Below are 22,532 nucleotides of genomic sequence, written 5' to 3' on the forward strand. Positions count from 1 at the left end.
AGACTTTCTGGAGACCCAAGGGTAGAACTGGGAAGAATAACACTGGAACACTGGACAGGGGGAATGTGGCTGGTTATGAGAGTGGTGTTGGTCATGGGGGTAGGAGATGGGGCCCTTCTCTCTTTTTTAAAAATTATGGGGGTTTTTAGATCTTGAAACAAAAATGGCAAGGTCACATTTTTTTTTGAGTCGTGGTTTCAAGAGACTGATTAGATCAGTGTCCCCGTGTGGGGGCCTCTTGAGTGCAGACAGACACAGGGTGAAGTGGAAAATCTTGTCCGTAGGGTTCTCTGTGCTACTGTCTCTGTCTCTCTCCAGCGAATGTCCGTGGCCACGCCAAGTCACACTCTAGCTATTGTCGCTCCACTCTGGCACCATGCCAACCCCATGCACAGAGTGGTACTGGTGTGGTGAGAGTGTCCTGGGCACGCCATGAGAGTAAAGGAACTCGGGGGGCTGGAGGCCACCAGGCGACTGGAGGCCAGTCTGTGGTCCACATTGTCTCACCACAGGCTGGTGGGCCACGGAGGTCTGGTGCTGGAACATGCCCTCTCCGAGCTGTGGGGAGCCATGGTTGGCCACTCCAGCCAGCCGGGGGACCAGGGGCCCGGAGGTGAAGTGAGCCGAGAAGTGCTGGTACGGCAGCCTGTCCATGGGCTGCACAGTGGTGACCGTGCAGCTGCTGTAGGAAGGCACGCCGGGCCATGTGTTACAGCTGATGTCCTCCAGGCTGGGCACCGGCTCGCTGGGCGGCGCCGAGCTGGCGTACATGCAGGCCTGTCGCTGGGCAGACTCAGTTCTGTAGGAGGCACTCAGACTCTGCTGCTGGGGGTAGCTGGGCCGGTAGAAGGGGTCTTCATCACTCGGTGATGTCTCCATGTAGGGCTTCTTGTAGGGGTGATCGGCAGTGGAGCACTCTTCATCTGCTAAGACAGGAAGAGAGAGACCAATGAGGTCAGGCTCAGCCACTAGACAATGGAGATGGCTGTTTGACCAGAGAACCAGAGAGGGAAGTCTGTAAAAACAGCTCGAATCAAGCCAAAAGGGGTGGACTGCCATGGTTACAGTGCTGCGCTATGAAGTTTTAGACAATCTGACCTTCTGAATTCTACCTCTTCATGCACGAAATGGAAAGTATATCAACATTCTAGGTTCTGGGAACACAAAAACATTCAGTAACTATTTTATTATTCTTATTCTTTATTATTATTATGCTGTATGCTAAGCAAATAACATGAGAAACTGGGCAATATGAAGAAGAATGTGGCATCAGTATTAGAAGCAGCCTCATCAATAGCCCGTGTTATAAAGCTGACACAACTGCGCTTGTAGAAAGCAAACAGGGCTTGAAATACTTACCGAATAAGATCAAAGACTACACCTTTCAATAGGGATTCTCAATATCAAGAAAACAAAAATTCTCACCATGAAACAAATAGCCAACATCATGACAGATGGAGGAAAGATTGGCGTTGTTAGTGATTTTATTTTGTTTGGATCCATGATCAATACTCATCATAACAGCAGTCAAGAAACCAAAAGCCATGTTGCACTGGGAAAATTGCTATCAAGGATCTCTCCAAAGTACTAAAGAGCAATGATATCCATTTAAAGATTAAGAGGTATCTGATTGAAGACAGAATATTTTCAATTGTTTCTTATGCATATGAAAGCTGGACATTGAATAAGGAAGACCGGAGAATTGATGCCTTTGAACTGTGGTGCCGGTAAGAACACCAAGTATCCTGTAGACTGTCAAAAGAATAAACAATTCTATCTTGGGAGCAAGTGCAACCAGGAGACAAGGACAGTAAAAATTCTGTTTCACATATTTGGGACATATTGCCCAAAGAGGTCAGTCATCAGAAAAAGACTTCTGACCAAGAATGGTAGAAGGTCAAAGAAAAAGAGGAAAAAGACCTTTGGCAAGATGGCTTGACCTTGTGACTATAACAGTAAACTTGAACAAGTTGAATAAACTTGGACATCATGACAGTGGCACAAGATCAGGAAAGCTAATCGGTTGTTCATAGGACCATCTTGAGTTGTAGCTGGCATGACAGCACATAACACCACCACCACCATTCTTTCTCCTCCTCAGAATGTAAATCCCATAAAGGCAGCTACTTTCCCCCCCAATTCCAGCTACAGCAGAGTTGACTATGATTCGTGTGGCTCCATCATGCTTTCAGCAACTGATTACTGACCATCGGTCACGTTTTTAATCTGAGACATCATTGGGTGGATTTGAACCTCCAGCCTTTCTGTTCGTGGGCAGCCAAAGACATTAACCCTGTATTGCACAAGGATTCCTTCTCTGTCTTATCCATCATTATATTTCCCAAACCCTGTGCACAGGAGTAGGGACAATAGCTACAATAATAACAGCAGGAACAGTATGAGCAAATCCTTACATGATGTTGACTCTGCCAAGCACTAACTCCTTTCATTCTCACAACAACCCTATGAAATACAATCAAGGCGCTCCTAAGAGGCTAGGATGATGACACTTAAGGGAAAAGCCTCAGCAAGCTGCATTAAGCCCAGAGCCTGCAACAACGAGCAAGGTAGCTGGTGCTGGAGAGGGCACGTAATCCATCTGATGTTCGCGGGGTCACTGTGAATTATAGTTGACTTGATGGCACCCAACAATAATAACACAACCCTATGTTGTTAATGTCATCTGCGACTCATAGCAACCCTATGATCAAGAACTCTGAACCTAGCCCTGTCCTGAGCCAACGTCTCCATCTCTGACACACCTGAAACCATTGCCAGAGTCACTGTCCATCCACCTCATTCAGGAGCTTCCTCTCCTGTGCTGACCTTATGCCTTTTCCAAGCACGATGTCCTTCTCTAAGGACTGGCCCCTCCTGACACTGTGCCCAAATACAGGACGCAGAGTTTCAAAATTCTTGCTTCTAAGGAGCAACCTGGTTTCACTCTTTCCAGGGAGACCTGTTTGTTCTCCTGGCAGTGCATGGACTGTTCAGTATGCTTCTCCAGTACCACAACTCAAAGGTATCTGTTCTTCTCTTGTCATCTTTAGTCATTGTCTGTCTCTCAGATGCGCAGCAAGCAATTGAGAAGGCCAAGGCCTGGATCAGGTGCACCTCAGTCTCTAGACTGACACTGTTGCTCTTTTGCACTCTGGAGAGGTCTTTGAAAGCAGATGTCCCCTATGCAACTCATATTTTGATTTTCTGACCGCTGGGGCCAAAGGTATTGATTGTGAGTGCGAGCAAGATAAAATTGTTAACAACATCAACCTTTTCTCCATCCATCATGACGTTGCCTATTGGTCCAGTGGTGGGATTTTTATTTTCTTGATGTTTGCAGGAAAAATCCTATGAAGAACCCTATAAGGTGGGGCCTATTATTACCCCCATTTCTTAGACGTAAGAAGCGAGGCATAGAAAGTTTAGAAAACTTGCCCAAGCCCTTTCTTTTACAGGGCTGATAAACCATTGAGCCAGGAGTAGAACATAAACGCCTGGCTCTAAAATCAGCTCCTCAGAGGAGACATTCTTCCTAGAAAGATAAGAAATGTAGTAAATATTTGTGGGATGGATAGATGAGTGCTTAAATGAATTCACAAAGCCCTTCTTAATGCCTTGTGTAAGCAAGTACCCAGTTAATGTTTTGTTGAGCTGGTACAAATTAATGTGTTGCAGCTTCATGGCTGAGTAAATGTCTTCTTTTTCCTATGCGAAGCACTAGTTAATCCCTGTCCAAACAGCACCATAGAACCTTGAAGACACGTCTATGTCTGAAAGCGGATCTTCTTAACCACTGTGGGGTCAGTGTCTGCCTTTTGAACCTATAAAAGTTCCAGGATTTCGCCTAGCGGAGAAAGAAAAGATTTTGGAACACAAATTTTTGAGAACCACATGTGCAAACAAAGCTTTGCACGAGACTCAAGGACCTTCATGAGCCCAGGGCCCAGGGGGAAACGCCTACCTACACACGTCTGAGTTTGGATATCATTATCCTATTTCTCATTTACAAGACACAAGTGAGCTATCTGGCCTCTCTGGGATTCACCTTCCTCATCGCTGCCTCAGTGTTGAAATGCTTCCCTCCACTGAGGGACTGAGAATGAAATAAGACTGGCAAGAAGCTGCAATTCAATCCCAAAGGCGTGCGGTTTGAGGCCACCCGCTGCTCTGCCAGAGAAGGGTGGAAAATCTCCTCCCCTGCCCTTACCTGCCCGTGAAAATCTGCCAGGGGGTCAGCTATGGCTTGGTTCTGACTTGATGGTACAGAACAACACAAGTCATGGCTGACTCAACAGCACTTAACAACAATAACAACAACATATGCATTGGGAGGAAGAGGAAAGGATGAAAGGAGGAGATAGTGAGGGTGAAAACAGTGTGACAACGTCTCCAAGATCCCCCAGACGTGGCCACCAATGACGACATCTCTTAAGACAAGAGTAACACCACCCAACATCTCCTAGCAAACTTCATCTACAATGATCCCACCTTCAGAAGAAGCAATACTTGGGAATCTTGGCCAAGATGTACTCATCAACATATTGATTATCCATTCCTTGGCTGGGTGTCTTTCTTCATCTTCCAATCTCCTTTCTAATCATTACGTGTTAAGAAAGGCTGTCTGTCATTGGACAGCATCTCTCCACCCCATCATGCTGAGCCATGGCCGTGAGGCCAGAATGCTGCACTAGATGAGGGAAGGGTATCATTGTTGGTATTTATTGAGCACCTACTAAGTGGCAAGTATCTTTTTTTTAGGTCAGCTTTCTTCTCCGTGGCAATTCCTTTTGAGAGAGCTGCTCTCATTCAGTTCCATTTCCCACAGGCGTGGCTTGCCCAAGGTTAGAGAGCTGGGAAGGAGCAGAGGCTGCAGAGAGAGCCAGGTCTGGCTGACGTTTGCACCTCGGTCTATAAACCCCTACTATCTCGCCCCACTCACCCCACCATCCAGCTGTTACTGACCATCGTGCTAGGTCCTGGTGGGAGGGGGCACTAAAGTGTTGAACAAGGAGGTCGTGCTCTTGACTTCAGTGGGTCCCTGTCTCACTCCATCACTGCAACTTGACTCATTCTGGCATTTAGGGGGGGTTGGGGTGGTGTTGTGGATTAAGCATTAGGAAGCGAGGCAAAAGGTCAACAGTTTTAATTCACCAGCTGCTCCTCAGAGGAAACACCAATGTGGTGCTCTGTTCCTGTAAAGACGTCCCCTGTGGGAACCTGACGGGGGCAGTTCGACTCTGGCCTGCAGAATCGCTGAGAGTGCGAGTCGACTCTATGGCATCGGGTTTGGTGTTGGTTCATCTGGCTTTTTTTAATGGCTTCTGAGGGCTAAGCAAGCAAAGATGCTGTTCTGCGACTACAGGAAGGTCCTGAGGCGTGTCATCTTCTTAAACAAGTACTATGTACATTATAGGTAATTACATCTGCTGTCCAGCACCCTCGGCACTACTTGCATAAGCACGCACATTATACGTGTGGATGCATGATGTTTTTTAAAAGAACGCAGCAGAGCTAAGAAGTCACGGTGAATCCTATAGCTTTGGGCTGGCTTGTAAAACAGAGCTCCTCAGCCCAATGCTGGAAGCCTGGGTTTGAAGGCCACTGGACCCCTCCACGTGCGTCGTTTAACCCGACACAGGTAAGTCAGAAATCTGCTCACACGAGACACGTAGCAGAAAGCAAATCTGTTTCCAGCTAGGCTCTTTCTGGGACACATCTGGGACCCATAGTATGCCCAAACATCTGAAAGGGGGGGGTGAGGCCAAAAAAAAAAATGCAGTCGCTCTTCCAAGTGTTTTATCTGCTTCATGCCAACCATCCAGATGTTTGAAAACAGCCAGATGAGTGAGTAGTCACATTTTCCACCTTTCGGGGTGGGGGGGTGGCATTCGGGGGATACTGGAGCCATTGCCACACTGGACTTGTTTTCCTCTGCTCCATCTCCTCCCTCGAGTCTCCTCCTCCCACTCAGCCTCTTACTCCTCAGATCAGATCCATAAATTTGACTTTTTCCATTGTTGCTGGAATCATAACCTTTGGGTTTGCTATTTAATCAGGGCGTTCCCCTTTTCAAGAACAGAAAATACAGCTGCAGGGTACCCTTAGCAAGAGGAAAGGGGGAAAAAAAGTTGGGGGGGAATGGAGGGGAGTACACTAATCATTCTGGAGTTTCTGATCCCTTTCCAGGTTTGTTATAAGAAAAGAAAAGAATAATATGAGAAAGGCCAGAGCACATTTTGGAAAATCGTAAAGTTATACATTCCAGTCTTTTAATACCCCAACAAACTGATGTAAGGCCCTGAGAGGAACTGGAGGCTGGCTCGTTGATGAAAGCAGATTCAGAACGTGGGCAAATTCCTCTTTGGGCCTCATCACACTGCAAAGAAATTCCAAAGCAAGGAGGCGGGCTCCAGGTTGGTCCAGACACAGGCGCTGGGCGTCCTTGATCTGTGTTGCCGGTGGCTGTGTTTGGGCTTCAATGGTGGGAGAACAGGTCAAGCACTAAGTCTTCTAATGATGGCGCTATCAATATATGAATGTTTGGAGATGTTAAAATGTCTAGGAAGAGCGTTTCAGTACATCCCAAGGATCCTGAACCCCATGACAGCCGAGCACGTCCCTATAGGGATAAATGGATGGGGCCAAACTTACACTGAAGTCACACCCATTGACCTTGAGTCCAATCGAATGTACAGTGACCCACTAATGTGGTTCTGAGGTTATACATCCCACACGCCTGTGTGTGTCATCCTAAGAGGTCAGTCTTGGGGGGGGGGGGAAGACATCATGCTTGGAAAGGGGGAGGGTCTTAGAAAGAGAGGAAAAACTTCAACAAGCCAGACAGACATAGTGATTAGACATAGTGATTGTAACAATGGGATCAAGTCAATCAGAAATGGTGAGCAGGGCGCAGAATAGGGTAAAGGTTCAGATCTGTTATTCATAGGGTTGCTACGAGTCAAGGTCAAGTCAATGGCACCCAGCAACAACACTCTCTGTCTTTCTCAGAGAGGATGATGGATTCGAACCTCTAACCTCTATATTAGCAATCCAATAGGTTACATGCTCCTTAAACCAAACACTAGTTGCCAACTAGTCAACTCTGACTAATGACAACCCCCGGTGTGTCAAAGATTTGTGCTCCAAAAGTGGATCTTTTCAGAAGCTGGCATTCAAGGCATCTCTGGGTGGACTTGAACCTCCAGCCTTTGTGTTAGCAGCTCAGCATGCTAACCATCTGCACCACCCAAAGATTCTGATGTTGCAAATAAAAACATCCGCTACCAACAAGTCAGTGCCAACCCATAGAGACCCTGTAGGAAGGGGTCCTGTGAAAACTGGTCCCTTGTATTTTATTTTTTTTTAAATTCTGGTTAAAATTACTTTGGTGATGCATTAAGAACAGCTTTTAGGGGACAGAGTAACAGCTTTGATGCCCACTGATGTTGGGTTAATCACTGGACCCTCTAACTGCAGTCAGTGTTCTTGGCTGTTAAATGGAGAGGATGCCTGAATATTTTTTAAGAATGAGGGACTTTGCAAAGACATTTGACCGGGTGGATCATAACAGATTACGGCTCACATTGAGAAGACTGGGAGTCTTGAAACACTTAATGGTGTTCACAGACCAGAAGCAGTTGTCCAAACACAACAAGGAAATACTGCATGATTTAAAATCAGAAAAGATGAGGAATTGGAAAGCATGGATGTGGCGACATAAATGAGGCTGGAGATAGAATGACAGAATTCTGTACAATCAATGACATATTCATTGAAAACACCTTTTATAAGAAACCTAAATGCCAGCTATACACATAAACTTGACCTGATGGTCTATATAGGAATCAGATTGACTACATCTGCAGAAGAATTCGTTGGAGACCGCAATATCAGCTGCGAAAACAAGGCCAGATGCTGATTGTGGAACAGACCATCAAAAGACATCAATACGTAAGTTCAAACTGAAGCTAAAGAAAATCCAATCCAATCCACAGGAACCAAAGTTTGACCTCAAATCTATCCCACCAGAATTTAAAGACCATCTCAGGAACAAGTTTGAGGTCTTAGACACTAATGAGTGAAGACCAGACGAGCTGTGGGAGGATATCAAGAATATATCATTCATGAAAAATACAAAAAGTCATTACAAAGACAGAAGAGGAAGGAAAAAAACCAGATGGATGTCAGAAGAGACTCTGAATATTGCACTAAAGCACCAAGAAGCCAAAGCAAAGAGAAGAAATCAAGAAGTGAAAGAGCTGAACAGAGATTTCAAAAGGCCGTTCAGGAAGACAAAGCAAAGTATTATAATGAAATGTGTAAAGAGCTGAAGTCAGATAATCCAAAGGGCCGAACTCACTCAGCATTTCTTATGCTGAAGGAACTGAAAAACAAGCTTAAGCCTCAAGTTTCCAATTACTGATCCTTCTTCCCTTTTCCTTACTTTTGCATTCCAGTCACCACAATTATCAAAGTATCTTGGTAGCATGTTCTATTGATTTCTGACTGCAAAAGAAGTCATCTCTTTCCTCCTCTTTGGCCCTGGTTGTTGGTGCACATATTTGAATGGTAGTGATATGAACAGGTCTTCCTTGTATGTGTATGAATATTATCCTGTCACTCACAACATTCCAAGTTGGATCTAGAAATGGTCTTTTTTTAAAAAAATTTTTTTTAATTATTATTTTATTTGTGTGTGTGTGTGTGTGCCGTCAAATCAGATCTGACTGGTACAGGAGGAGATTGTCCCTCCTTTCCCGGCAGAGCATCTGGTGGATTCGAACCGTGCGTTTATGGGATTGCAGTGCAGCTTCTTGCCACTAGGCCACAAGAGCTCCCCTAGAAATGGTCTTTTTTTTTTTAGAAATGGTCTTTTTAACTATCATCGTGACCCCATTTTCCTTCACCTTTTCATAGGGGGCCCAGCTATTGCACAGTAGAATATACCCCAAGGAAATTAGAACTGAGACACAAATGGAGATTGCCTATCCTTCTCCCCTAGAACAGCTGTTGGATTTGAACTGTGTGCCTTTGGGAGTGGAGTGCTGCTTTTTTACCACTAGGCCACTTAATAATAACACTTACCAGAGTTCATTTAATAATAGGCGTAGATCAATGGTAATTAATTATATAAAAGCAATGTGTTTGAATGGTTGTATGAAACATAATGTGAATGCAATAGTAAATAAAAGATAATAAAATATTATATTTTATTACATAAAATTATGTATTATATAAAATATTATGTGTAATATTATATAAATTATATATAAAATGAAACACAGTGTAAATGATTGTATGAGAACTAATAAAAATATTATAAAATAAAATCAGAAAAAATGTGTGTCAGGGTATTCTTTGTTCATAACAAATCAGTGTGTATGCTGAACAAATCATCCCAGAAGCTGGACTCCATGAAGAAGAACGTGGCAAAAGATTAGAAGGATACTCCTCAAAAACCTGCATTATGCAGATGACGGAAACTTGCTTGCAGAAAATGAAAATGATGTGAATCACTTACTGCAGAAGATCAAAGATTATGTTTGTTATAAGCAAACTAAAATGAAATTTAAAATCTTTTTAAGATTACGATTGTAATATGGATTACATCCCAAAAAATCAACAATTCTCACCACAGGAGCAATAGAAAACATGATATATGGAGAAAAGATTGATATTATCAAGGATTTTATTTTACTTACATCCACAATCAATATTCATGGTAGCACCTATCAAGAAACGAAAAGACATCTTGCACTAGAAAAATCTGCTATCAAGGACCTCTGTAAGATTCTAAAAGAACAACACTGCAGGTTTAAAGACAGATGTGCCTAATTCAAGCCACGGTGTTTTCAATTGCTTCCTAAACATCGGAAAGCTGGACATTGCATTAAGGTCACCAGTGAAGAATCAATGCCTTTGAGTTGTGGTGTTGGAGATGAGAACCCAGTACGCCACGGATTGCCAAAGGCACGTTCATTTTGGTGGAGATGCAGCCAGTCAGCTTGCACCTTAGAGTCAAGGATGGTGAAATTTGGGCTCGCATACTTTGGGCATGGTGTTAGGAGAGGCCAAGGTCTTGGAAAAACGGATGGGGAAGATAAAGGGTGAGAGGAAGACCTTTGACCAGATGGAGTGACAACACTCAAACAATGGGCTCGCACATGGGAGAGACTGTGAGGACAGCACAGGACAGAGCAAGGTACAGGCTCACACACATCACAGCCCACTCAGTAGCACCTAATACATTTCCTTCCCTCGCTCTTTCATATAGTGTGACTGTTCAAGTCTTCTGAAACCAAACAGCCAGCTCTCCTCTTCTCTCCCCTCCACTCCTCCTTTTTCCTCTCGGATGGCTTGACCAATTGCTCCGCAAAGCCTATCCAGGATGTGAGGGTATTTGGGCCGATTCCAGGACTGGAAGAACTAGGAACTGCTGTCAAATCACTCAGCCCATTGAGCAAGCATTTTCACAATTCCAGAATGGGTCACTTCCCTCGCTGGTTGAGTTCCTTCGGAACAGACACTCCTGTTCCGTGGAGAAAGAGAAGGCGGAGCCCAGGCTGGTGAGGGACCAATCCCAGTGACCCCCAGCCAGTCAGAATTCAGGTCTCCTGACTCTGAAATCAGTGCTAGGTCGGTCGGGAGGGGCAGGCCTGAGCTGATTGTCCAGAGGCTGCTCTGACCCTCCCTGCCGTGCAAAGCACAGAGGTGGTCACCCAGGGACAGCCACGGACCTGCCTGCTTCTCGAACTCTGCCCAGGAACTGCCTGTGTCCTTGTAACTCCCCTGTCTTCATTCAACCTCCCAGATCTGTTTGAAGCTGTGCACCCAGCACTTTTGTCCTCTTGGTATTCATGACAGGCAGGGGTTTGAGCTGATATATTTTAAACCACATTAAATAAAAAGTCTATTGCCTTAAAAAACAACAACAAACCAACAGTGCTCTTCCTATAGATGCCCCACCTTCAAGTCACCCATTGTGTTCAGGGAACATGAAAAGGTGGTGATCCTTGACATTTCTCATTCATTGACTGTGTGAATCTCCTTCTTAATTTATATGGACATGGGAAAGACCATGGTAGTACTGTAAAAAGACTCTTGGCTCGAACTCAAACAATATTGGCTCAAATCTTATTTACCACTCTCTGAAATCACTTCCCTTATTTATTTGCTTCTCATCTGTCTCTCTAGGTTCAAATACAGGTTTCAAAAGAACCTCTTCCATCCCAGCTGACACTGTATTCCAAGCACCCGTCACAGCATCCTGTGATAAGTACACCATCGTCGCTGCAGGTCACCACCAACTGCTGGCAGCGCACGTGTGTCGGAGGAGAACTGAGCTCCACAATGTTTTCACTGGCCAGGGTTTGGAGAGTAAGATTACCAGCCTTTTATTCCAAGGTCCCTTTGAGCGGACTCAAACTTGCAACCCTGCAGCTAGCAGCAGCTGAGCCTGGCAACCGTCATCCGTATCATGACTCCAGCACCAAGCCTGTACTCAACACACACTTCCTTGAGGAATGACTCCTGCACTGCAGGCCTGCCACTCAGCACCACAGCCCCTCAGGCATCTCCCTCAGTCCTTCAGTCCCCTATTTACTTCTTACAATAGGGTAGTGATGGCCACGCTCCCAGCACAAAGACTACAGAGAAGGTAACAGACGACCTCATTTTTCTCCTGCTGGTGGTGGGTTCAAAACGCTCATCTTTTGCTTCACAACTAAACACTTTAACCACTATGTCACCAAGACTCCAATAATCATAATGCACTCAAACCAAATCAAAGTCTCTGCCATTAAGTCGATTCCAGCTCACAGCAAACCCACAGGGTTTTCACAGCTGTCAATCTTTACAGGGGCAGACAGCTCCCCCTTTCTCCCACAGAGCACCCCAATGCTTAGTCCATGGCGTCATGGGCCCCTCCAAAGACACACAGCATGGAGACTATGCACCCTGCAAAATCCCTGACAATATCCAGTTCCCTTCTACCCTCCCTGTCTGTCTCTAACTTTTCCTTGGAATACCCAGCTCAGTAAGTGGCTTTGGCCCACTGCAATCCTGCCCCGGGCTGCCTTGGGTTTCAGCAGCCCACAGACTGTCTGGGAGGGCAGATAGACAGACAAGTATGCTCCCAGGACCCTGGGTCCGGCCTTGATTGAGTGGCATTGATAAAAGACCTTCCCAGCTTTGGGGGCTCCATCCATCGGCTGAGATAGTTGGGAGGCAGACAGCTGCAAACACAAAGCTCGCCGGGCCCTCTGACAATGCAGTGGGGCTGACTCCTAGACCCGCTGGACAGGAGACAGACAATGAGGGGAAGTCAGATAATGGGGTGGGCAGGGGCCCCGGGAAAGCCACCCAAGGAGTTATCACTTAGCGGGAATCCCAAACTGGAAGGAAACCTCTGCTGATTTCTTATCACTTTACAATGTGGAGGCTGATGATGAATTGCTTTTCCTTGTCTCCCTGGCAGGCGGCACAGACAGGACTTGGCTGGAATGTTCCCTGTCCCCTGCTCCCTATTTTTTTTGGGGGGTAGGGGGAGAGATGAGAAAGGCAGGGGCTTGAGGAAGGGTGGGATGAGTTCTGGTGGGTGCACTCTGGAGCTGATGAGTTGGGCACATGAAGCCATCTCTCCAAACTTGGTTTCTGCATCTGTGAAAATGATCTTCACCGCGTTATCTCCACTCAGACACAGAGTCCTGATTCCGTCCACACCCCTGTCTCCTCTCACACGCTGGTCTCCACCACCATCAGCTCACACCTCGGCCTCCCCAGCGGCCTGCCCAGCATCATCCAGGCTCTGGCTTGCATTCCCGGCTCCTCCAATCACAGCATAAAAACAGACACTGAGTCACATCACTCGTGCATTAGAAAACCACCAGTGGCCATATGTCTGTGTTTGGATATGTTCTGAAGTCCTCTGCTGTCCTATTCTGTACCATCTCCATGACTGGTTCAGATTGGACCACTGTGATCCACGGGGTTTACATTGGATTTTTTTTTAATTGATCACCAGGCCTTTCTTCCTGTTGTTGTTGTTCTGTGTCATTGAGTTGCTTGCGACTCATAGCGACCCTATGTACAACAGCCCTAAACCCTGCTCTGTCCTGTGCCAATCGCACTGCCTCTGACACAGCCATCCCAATTAACCCAGTTACTGAATCAATCCACCTCATAGAGGGCCTTCCCCTCCTGCGCTGTCCCTCCAACTTTCCAAGCATGATGTCCCCCTCCAAGGACCTGTCCCTCCTTACAACATGTCTAAAGTATGTCAGATAAAACCCCAGAATCCTTGCCTCCAAGGAGCAGGCTGGTTTAACCCTCTCCAGGATGAATCTGTTTGTTTTCCTAGCAGTCCATGGTACCCTCAATACTCTTCTCCAGCATCACAGCTCAAAAGCATCAATTCTCCTTCTATCCTCCCTAGTCATTATCCAACTCTGATGCATAATAAGTGATAGCAAAGACCATGGCCTGTATCAGACACACCTTTGTCTCCAGAGTGACATCATTGCTCTTCAGTACTTTGGAGAGGTCCCTAACAGCAGACTTTTCCCATGGCAATATGTTTTTTTTATTTCCTACTACTGGTGCCAAGAGTGTTGACTGTGGAGCCAAGCAGACTAAAGTTGTTAACAATCTCAATCTCTTCACCATCCATCCTGATGCTGCCAATTGGCCCAGTGGTGAGAATCTTTGTCATCTTGACATTGAGCCTCAATCCATATTGGAGTCTGCAGTCCTTTATCCTCTGCAGCACACGCTTCAGGTCCTCCTCAGTTTCAGCAAGCAGGGTTGTGTCATCTGCACAACGCAGATTGTTAATAGATCTTCCACCAATCCTGATGCCACATTTCTCCTCATAGAGCCCGGCCTCCCGGATAATCTGCTCTGCATACAGGTTGAAAAGATATGGAGATAGGACACATCCCTGGCGTATGCCCTTCCCAATTTTGAACCATGCAGTGTTTCCTTGCTTTGTTCTGACAACTGCCTCTTGGTCCAAGTATACATTTTGCATTAGCACGATCAAGTGTTCTGGGAATCCCATTCTTCTCAGAGTCAGCCACAGTTTGTTATGGTCCACACAGTCAAACTGAAAGCTTAAATGAAACTCATTCAGCATCACAGCCACATGCAAGCCTTCAATGACAGATGGATAATGACTAGGCCTGAGATATCTCCCTTTCCAGTATCTCTTCCAGCACTTACTTCGTTCCCCAAAGACAGAAAGTTCCCCTTCCCCCAGGGTGTGTAGGGGGGGTGCTTTCTTCCAGCACTTACTTCGTTCCCCAAAGACAGAAAGTTCCCCTTCCCCCAGGGTGTGTAGGGGGCGGTGCTTTCTTCTATCCCTGGAATCTCACTCACCTCCACTCCTTCCCATCCAGCTTCAACACTTTTCCACCTCAACTTAAACTCTCACCTGATCCCCAAGTGCCAATCTGAGGCTCATTAGGAATATTCATCAGCTCTTTGAACATCTCCTCTAAAATATTCAACCACAATTTTAATTCAATGATTGTATCACTAGGGTGCACTGGTGGCCTGGTTTGTAGGGTGTTACAATACTAATGTAAGGGGCAGCGAGTTCAAATCCACCTGCAGCTCCATCAGAGAAAGATGAACAATCTCTCAGGTGATTTACAGTCTCTGAAAAGCCACTGGAGGAGGGAGCTCTGATGGCCTAGTGGCAAGAAGCTGCACTGCAATCCTGGAGGTACACGGTTTGAATCCATCAGATGCTCTGCTGGAGAAGGAGGGACAATCTCCTCGTGTACCAGCCAGATCCGATTTGACTGTACACACACACACACACCACTGGAGGGTCCGCAATGAAGTGAGTTTATAGTTAGTTTAAGGAGCCTTGATGGCATAGTGTTAACCTAAAGTTCAGTGGTTCAAACCCACCAACTACTCCAAGTAGAAATGCAATGGAAGATGATCATGAATTGGAATTGACCCAATGGCAGTGGGATTTGTGTTTCTAGTAAGTTGAGAGGCAGTGGTAGTTAAGGCATAGGATTCCCACCTTCCACACTGGAGACCCAGGTTCGATTCCCAGCCAATACTTCCCATGTATAGATACCACTCATCTGTCAAGAAGCATTATGTGTCACTACATGTCATAAACAAGTTTCAGTGGTGCTTCCAGACTAAGACAGACTTGGAAGAAAGTCCTGGTGACCTGCTGTGTTTTTTAAAAGAAAAATCAATGCAAATCCTATTGATTACAATGGGCCGACCCACAACAGATCATGAGGCTGGTGCAGATCAATCAGTATTTGGCCCACTTTGTGTAGAGTTGCCATAACAACTCGCCAGCTAACAGCAACCGCCACAGCCTGTTGTGTCATACTTAACCTGCTCGCTACTGTGGACATGGCAGCAGCTGGCTAACGTCAGGCACCGTTCAAGGTTTTAACACAGGTGATCTCATGCTCCCTCTTAACAGCTTCATAGGTTTAGGTGTTACAGTTACGCCCATTTTGCAGCAAATAACACTGAGGCTCAGAAAGGCAAAGCAATGCATCCACAGTCACACAGCTGGAAAGGGTCCGCCGCTGGAATTATCACTGCACTAGACGCGTCCTCCTCTACGCCCAAGTCCAGCCTCCCTGGTGGCCAAGAGGCATCAGTGTTGGGTTCCCCTAGTGCCTCTGCTGAGAGATGCATGGGAGTCAACACCTCCAAGACACGAGAGTTCTCCAGCCTGGCACCCAAAGGGAAGGCTTCTTCCTGAAGAATCCTCAGGAAACCATCTTCAAACTGCCGCTACCACCACTGAACCGGAAAAGGGTCTTGATGCTCTTTAATGCCTGCTTTTCCCTGACACGGGTTTCGTGGGCAGAGGTCCCTAAGGGCAACCTCGTGCACCTTGGCCTGGCCTCCAAGGCAAACCCGCTGGGGTGGGGGGGGGGGAGACGTTAAGAAGGCAGCGAGCACACCGCAGCATATGGTGGCGATTAAGGGTTCAGGCTGTGGAGTCCACAGACCCAGCTCACATCTCACCGTCAAGGTCTACTACAAAAGCTTATTTCATCCTCCTCAGCTTCCCCACTGGTGGACTGGGTGAATGCAGTCTTAGAAGACATACAGTCAGAATGTTCCTTAGACGCAGAGATGGTGAAGTTTTATCCTGTTTGCTTCAGACACGGCATTGGGAAAGGTCACTGGCTAGAAAAGGACAGGGTGTGTGGGAGAGCAAGGTCCACAAAGTGAAGGAAATCTATGAGACGGATGGACAACGGCCTTAACAATAGACACTAAGGTACCAACATTCATAGCAATGGCACATGGCTGGGCAACACTTCACCCTGTTGGACCAAGAGCGCTCTAGCAGCCTAGCTGTTAAAAGAGCTCTGGGGGCCTCGTGGTGAGGCATTGCGATGCCAACTCAAAGGCTTTCTGAGTCTGCTGTGCTGTCTGTTCTGTGCAAGAAAGCAGGGCACACTGCTCCTGGGTGACTTACTGCCTTGGAAAAGCTGCTGGAGGGTTAGCTGTCAGTGGGTTCTGTCAGGGGCACATGGCAACAGACAAGGTCTCCACAAGCTCAAAGGACCTGGCAGCAGCGATAGGAGTGTTACAAACAATGTGGTTGCAAAGGTGCTTGTCTGGAACCTAGAAAGCATCCCTTAAATATAATCTAAAGCAGAATCTGCATGCAGACACCCACAGCCCCATCTTCACCACTGACCCGAGTCCAAAGAAGCAACCGTGTTTACAGATATTTGGTCCCCAGGTCAACCAGCAGCCAACAATATGTAAGTCAGATCACGAGGTTTGTTCAAGAGACCTTGTTCAGATCTCTTGAGGTCCAGGGAGTTTGGACAATAAGTCTGGAAATTTCCAAGTTCCCAGAACCATTCTGAGACCAATAACAGTGCTTCATTCCTCCCAAAGCACAAGATTGGTTAATGTCTGTTTGACAAGTGGGGGCTTTGCCTGAGGAATCCCGCCGCATCGGGACACAGCCACCAAGCAGCCTCTTTTCTTAGTTCTTGTTGGTGACTTGTGTTTGTGTGTCTAAGGATGGTCCAAATTCTGGACACTGGACTCCCAAAGATGTCATGGCTGCTAAGGCAACGAGATACAAGAATAAACCAAGAGTCAAACTTCCTACCACCAGCTTGATTCCAATTTACGCTGACCCTGCGCTGGGCTCCGAGGCTGCCGATCTTAATGAGGGCAAATAACATCACCTTTCTCCTGCCGAGCAGCTGGAGGCCTTGAACCTCCAACCTTTAGCTTCGGAGAAAAACACAGAATGGTTTTCTTCTCACGATGCTTCTAGAGCTCCTCACTTGACTGAGTCAGTCTCATGCTAAATGCACAAAAACCAGTTGTCACTGGTTGAATCCGACCCACGCTGACCTCACATGTATCAGAGCAGAAGTGTACTCCAGAGAGTCTGCAGTGGCTGAAGGTGGGTGATTTGCATCTGCGGCCCTCGCTCAGGTTCAAATTGTCTTCCTGTCAAACATTCTTCTAGGTGGTATAGCACTGGTCTGTGCGTTGCTGTACAGAGGTAACTCGTGGTTGCTGTGATGCTGAAGCCTGTGACAGTGATGTGCCAATCGTGGTAATGGGCACCCATGGTGGACAGTGTTGGCTGGAGCTTCCTGACTAAATCAAGCCTGGAAGCAGGAGCGGCATCCACTTCCGAAATGGCTTGCCTCCGGAGACTCTATGTAAGAACAGTGCTCAGGCCATTCATTCATAGGGTCGCTATGAGTTGTCTACGACTCGACAGCATCAAACGACAACAACAACAACATATTTTTGCCAGACCTTTCTTCCAAGGTGCTTGTGGATGGTCTTGAACCTTCTACTTTCTAGTTAGCTGTACCTCTCAAAGGTCCCACCCTGGACAGATGGCAAGAACAATTTCCTGGCACCTCACACCAAGACTATGAAGCAAACTCTTTCATAAGCCTAAATGCACGGATTGAAACAGACATGCACACACAAACGGAGGTTTGGTGACACTAAGTAACTTGCTCTTGGTCATAGAAATCTGCAAACAGTGAAGACAGGATTCAACCCGTCTGACTGTGGAGATCATGGATGGTGACCTCGGCTGCCCACTCCCCAGGTGTCTGTCTTGTCAAGCCTGAATGAGCAGCCTCCTCCTGTCCCCTGCAGGCATTTGCTTTCTGGATCCAGAGCTGTCATTTCCCCATCAGTCCACTGAGTCAACTGTAACCCAAAGCTGCCCGCGTGTGCCAAGCTAGAACTATGCTCCACTGGCCTACCAATGACTGACCTTTTGGAAACAGGTGGCCAGGCCTTTCTTCTAGGGCGCTTCAAGGAGGGCTCAGACCTCTAACTTCTCGGTTAGCAACCAAGCCCACCAATCATTTGCACCACCCCTTATCCAATCACAGCTCCTGCTTTCTGAGGGCTAATCAATATTAGGAGCTCTAGGAAACTCGTACCCATTTACAGAGGAGAAGATTGAGGCTTAGGGAAGCTAAGACCCTTTCCTGAGGTCATACAGGAGTCAGCAAGAGAGTCCAGATCATGCCCAGGTCTGCCTGGCCATCACTGTCCTCATTCTCCCCAGTGTGTCCATCTCCAGCTCTTGCCAAGTGACAGCTCTGCACGCTGAACTCAAGCGCACAACTCCACCAAGCACTTCCATTCCAGCTCACAGGACAGTCCTCCAGACATGGCCTTTCACACTCAAGGAGGGGCAAGGGAAGTCTTAGAAAATCCCAGAGACACCCAGAGTCTATTTAAAGAGAGGATGAGGAGGGATGATTCCAGTTGCAATTAATTTTGTGGGGGACGAGGGAAAGAAGAATTCAAACCACAAGATAAAGATAAATAATCCAATTGAAAATTGGGCACAGGATATGAACAGACACTTCACCAAAGAAGACATTCAGATGGCCAACAAGCACATGAAGAAATGTTCAAAATCCCTAGCTCTAAGAGAGATGCAAATCAAAACAACTATGAGATATCATCTCACCCCAGTAAGAATAGCAAAACTTAACAGAACAGCAAGCAAAAAATGCTAGTGAGGTTGCAGAGAGACTGGAATTCTTATTCACTGTTGGTGGGAGTGTAAAATGGTGCAACCACTGTGGAAGACGGTGTGGCGCTTTCTCAAAAAATTGCAAATAGAGATAGCATTTGACCCAGCAATTCCACTACTGGGAATATACCCTAAAGAGACCATAACTGCCATACAAGCACATACATGCACACTCATTTTTATCTCAGCTTTGTTCACAATAGCAAGGAGTTGGAAACAACCTAAGTGCCCATCAACAAACAAATGGATAGAGAAGCTGTGGTATCTTCACACAATGGAATACTACGCTGCATTGAAAAACAAATAAGTCATGAAATATTATATCAAAATGGGTGAGCCTGGAGGACATTATGCTGAGTGAAATATCTCAGTCACAAAAGGACAAATACTGCATAGTGCCACTATGGTAAAACAGGACTGACCTCGGGGTTGGGGGGAGACTGAGAAAGATGGGATAAATAATGTATACTGCAATGAAACAGATGAAGGAGAGAACTGTTTAAAAGGGATATGTGATTAGATATTTTTGTCATGACAGGAGTCCAGAATGAAGGCTGCATAGTGGAGCGGACCTGGGGGGAGGGACTGTAAAACAATGAAAGACTTTTTCTTTTACTTTTCAAACAGAAGAGTGAACTGGAGGCTGAAGGTTGGGCAGGGAGAAAAGCGCAACAATGAATTAATGGAAATCCAAAGTCTCTGTAAATGTTCATTAAAATTAATAATAATTTTCTTAAAAAGAACTCAAATTCACCCAGCAGAAACAACTGGGCACATGTGAAGGAAGGCTCCACCCTGGCACGACGGCTCCTCAACCTACGTCTCGGGAGAGTCTGATGCCACCTCCCTGCACGCTAGTGAACAAGGCAGCCCCATTGCAGCCTTCCCAGGCAACATCCATTCTTTTGCAGTTAAGAAGAATGAGATGAGGCTGGGTCCAATAAAAGATACCCAAGAACTATCCTCAAGTGGGGAGCTGGAGAAGATAAGTCACAAAGCACATACAGTATGCCAAGATGTTAAAGAAGAACAAAACTATTTGTGCCAGCGGGTGCATGCACACACGTGAGAACGCATCTGTAAGTGAGTAAGATGGGTCTGCACTTTCCAAATGCATTTCCTCTAAGGAAGATACTGCATTTAGGGGATTGCAAATCAGACACTGCAAATGACCCTGCACAGTTTGCATTTCTTATATGGTCTCTACGTATATTTGCATGGCTTTGATTTTTAAATAAATTAGGGTATTTTTGCATGCCTTTTTTTTTCTAAAAGGAAAAGAAGAAAAGAGATAGGAAGGAGGCGAAATTGGGGCTGTCGCACCCACCTTTCCTCTTGGTGCAATGGTAAATTTGGCTGTGCTCCTGGGACAGAGGGTACGGGTTGGGCGGGGGCAGAAGGTCCTGGGACGTGCCGGAGACTCCATTCTCACACTGATACTGGGTCCCCAAGTTGGACGAGGTGGAGAGAGCCCGGGTCTCGCTGCTGAAAGGACTATGGTTGGAGGCCACTTTTTGCCTCACTGTGCTCCTGGGAACCACTGGGTATTCTTTACTGAAAGAGAGAAGACGGGAAAGAAAGCTGATCAGTGCACAGACCCATCCACTCGGCAAACCTCGGAGACAAGAGTCCACTAGAAAAATCACAGACTAAAAAAACAAAGAGATAATTAGTGAGCAATTCAATTCTGCTATAGTCATGCACACAAAATGCCATGGGCATATATTGAGGCACTAATTTTTCATGTCTTATCCACTAGACAAGTAAGTTTATTAAATGTGTAAAAGTGACTGAGTGATCCCAGGTAAACATTTCTCTTACGTTGGAGAAACATATACAACATTTTGGATTAATATTTCAACTTGTTGTTGTCATTTGTCGTCAAGTTTGGAACCAACTCATAGCTGACCCTCCAGCGAGTTCTCAGAAGAAGTTAATTGCACAGAAGGAGACTGTCCACCCTTCTTGCACGAAACAGCTGGTGGGTTCAAACTGCATGCCTTTGGGACTGCAGCACAGCTTCTTACCACCAGGCCACCGGAGCTCCCTATTTCAACTTATTCCCTAGGTGCCTGGATCCCTTATAATTCTATAGAAGAAAAAGAAAAACCCAAATCTGTCAACAATTCATTCTACTTGCATCAGCAACAAATATTCCAAAAAGAAGTCAAGAAATCAATGAATGAGCCCCTGGTAGTTAAAATAATTCAGCTGAAAGACAGGAGAATGGACAATTTTATAATACTCAGTTTGTAATACCCAACAATTCGGACCCAGCAAAGCTGTTTACTATGAATTTGCCTCAGATGTTGTTCTAGACTGTACATAAAGAAATATATGTGAGGGCTTTTGCCATGACCCAGACTAACTATTCATTAACATGATATGCTTTGTTTTAATTTTTTTTTTCTTATTGTGTACTGTCAAGTCAGATCCGATTGGCACAGGAGGATATTGCCCCTCCTTCTCCAGCAGAACATCTGGTAAATTCAAACTGTACGCCTTTGGGATTGCAGCACAGCTTCCTGCTACTAGGCCAAAAGAGCTCCCATAATGTGTTTTTAAATTCAACTTTTTATCCACATATATTTAGTCTCATTCTATACAATAATATCTCTGCAATTCTGGACTTGTACTGTTAATTAAAGTGATTTCAATGTGGATGAGATAAATACTTACCTGGTAAAATTACAGAGCACACCTCAAACCATTTCAAAGGCAAAAAGCACTGCTTATCACTCACTGTGAAGGATCATTAATTAGCCTAGTTTGTCCTGCCAGTGGCCCTTTGAAACAGGTACTGTTACGTCTATTTTACAGGTTTGGAAACTGAGGCTCAAGGAACTTTCCCAAGGTCACAGAGGTGGCAAGAAGCACAACCAGAATTCTCATCCAACAATCTCATAACTGTTTCCATAATTTCCTAATTTAAGTTCATAAGTGGCCTCCTAGGATACAATTATTGATCTCTTTTTGTTCTAAAACGTAAGAGAAAGGAGAAAAATCCAAGAATCAGAAAAAGAACCAGACTGTAGAGTCAACAGTCTCCACAAACTGCTGTCTCCTCTGTCTTGAGACTAGAACTAGTCTGTACCCAGCTATTACTATAGAATGGGGCACAACAGATGCAGATGGATAGAAAGAGGGGGAAGGTGAAACAGGTTTTCAAATTCTTGAAGAATTCAGACCTACTTGATCTGCAGAGGCTGGAGGAATCCCTGAGAAATAAGTCCACACACTACTACTCCCTGTAGACACCTTTAAATGAAATAATGGTTTGACTCAAAAGAGTGAGGATCTATCATTGGTGACTAATGGGTTCTTTTTAAAAAATTTTTTTCTAACTTACAGCATTCTAGGAAGTACAGTGGTGATTTGTGTGCAAAGATCTGAAATTTTAACAGAAAAAGTACCAAGTTCCTGAAATTCAATAAAATATTTTTATTGATTTTTTTAAAAGTTTTTTCTATAACGTCTAAATGCAATT

General features: G+C 45.6%; 1 protein-coding gene across 1 annotated transcript in view; it reads right to left on the bottom strand.

The window, feature by feature from the left end:
* Positions 1 to 238: 238 nt before the first annotated feature.
* The window catches only part of TBX5 (T-box 5), a 74,925-nt gene continuing 52,631 nt past the window's right edge, over positions 239 to 22,532 (bottom strand). The window contains exons 8-9 of the mRNA XM_006890393.1: positions 20,373 to 20,599; positions 239 to 923 (exon numbers count right to left, since the gene is read on the bottom strand). Of these exons, the coding sequence (XP_006890455.1) occupies positions 349 to 923; positions 20,373 to 20,599 (802 nt within the window). The 3' untranslated portion in view covers positions 239 to 348. The remainder of the gene's footprint in view (positions 924 to 20,372; positions 20,600 to 22,532) is intronic.

The sequence above is a fragment of the Elephantulus edwardii genome, unplaced genomic scaffold, assembly GCF_000299155.1.
Source record: "Elephantulus edwardii isolate Elephantulus edwardi_28Jun2011 unplaced genomic scaffold, EleEdw1.0 scaffold00089, whole genome shotgun sequence".
Taxonomy (NCBI): Eukaryota; Metazoa; Chordata; class Mammalia; order Macroscelidea; family Macroscelididae; genus Elephantulus; species Elephantulus edwardii.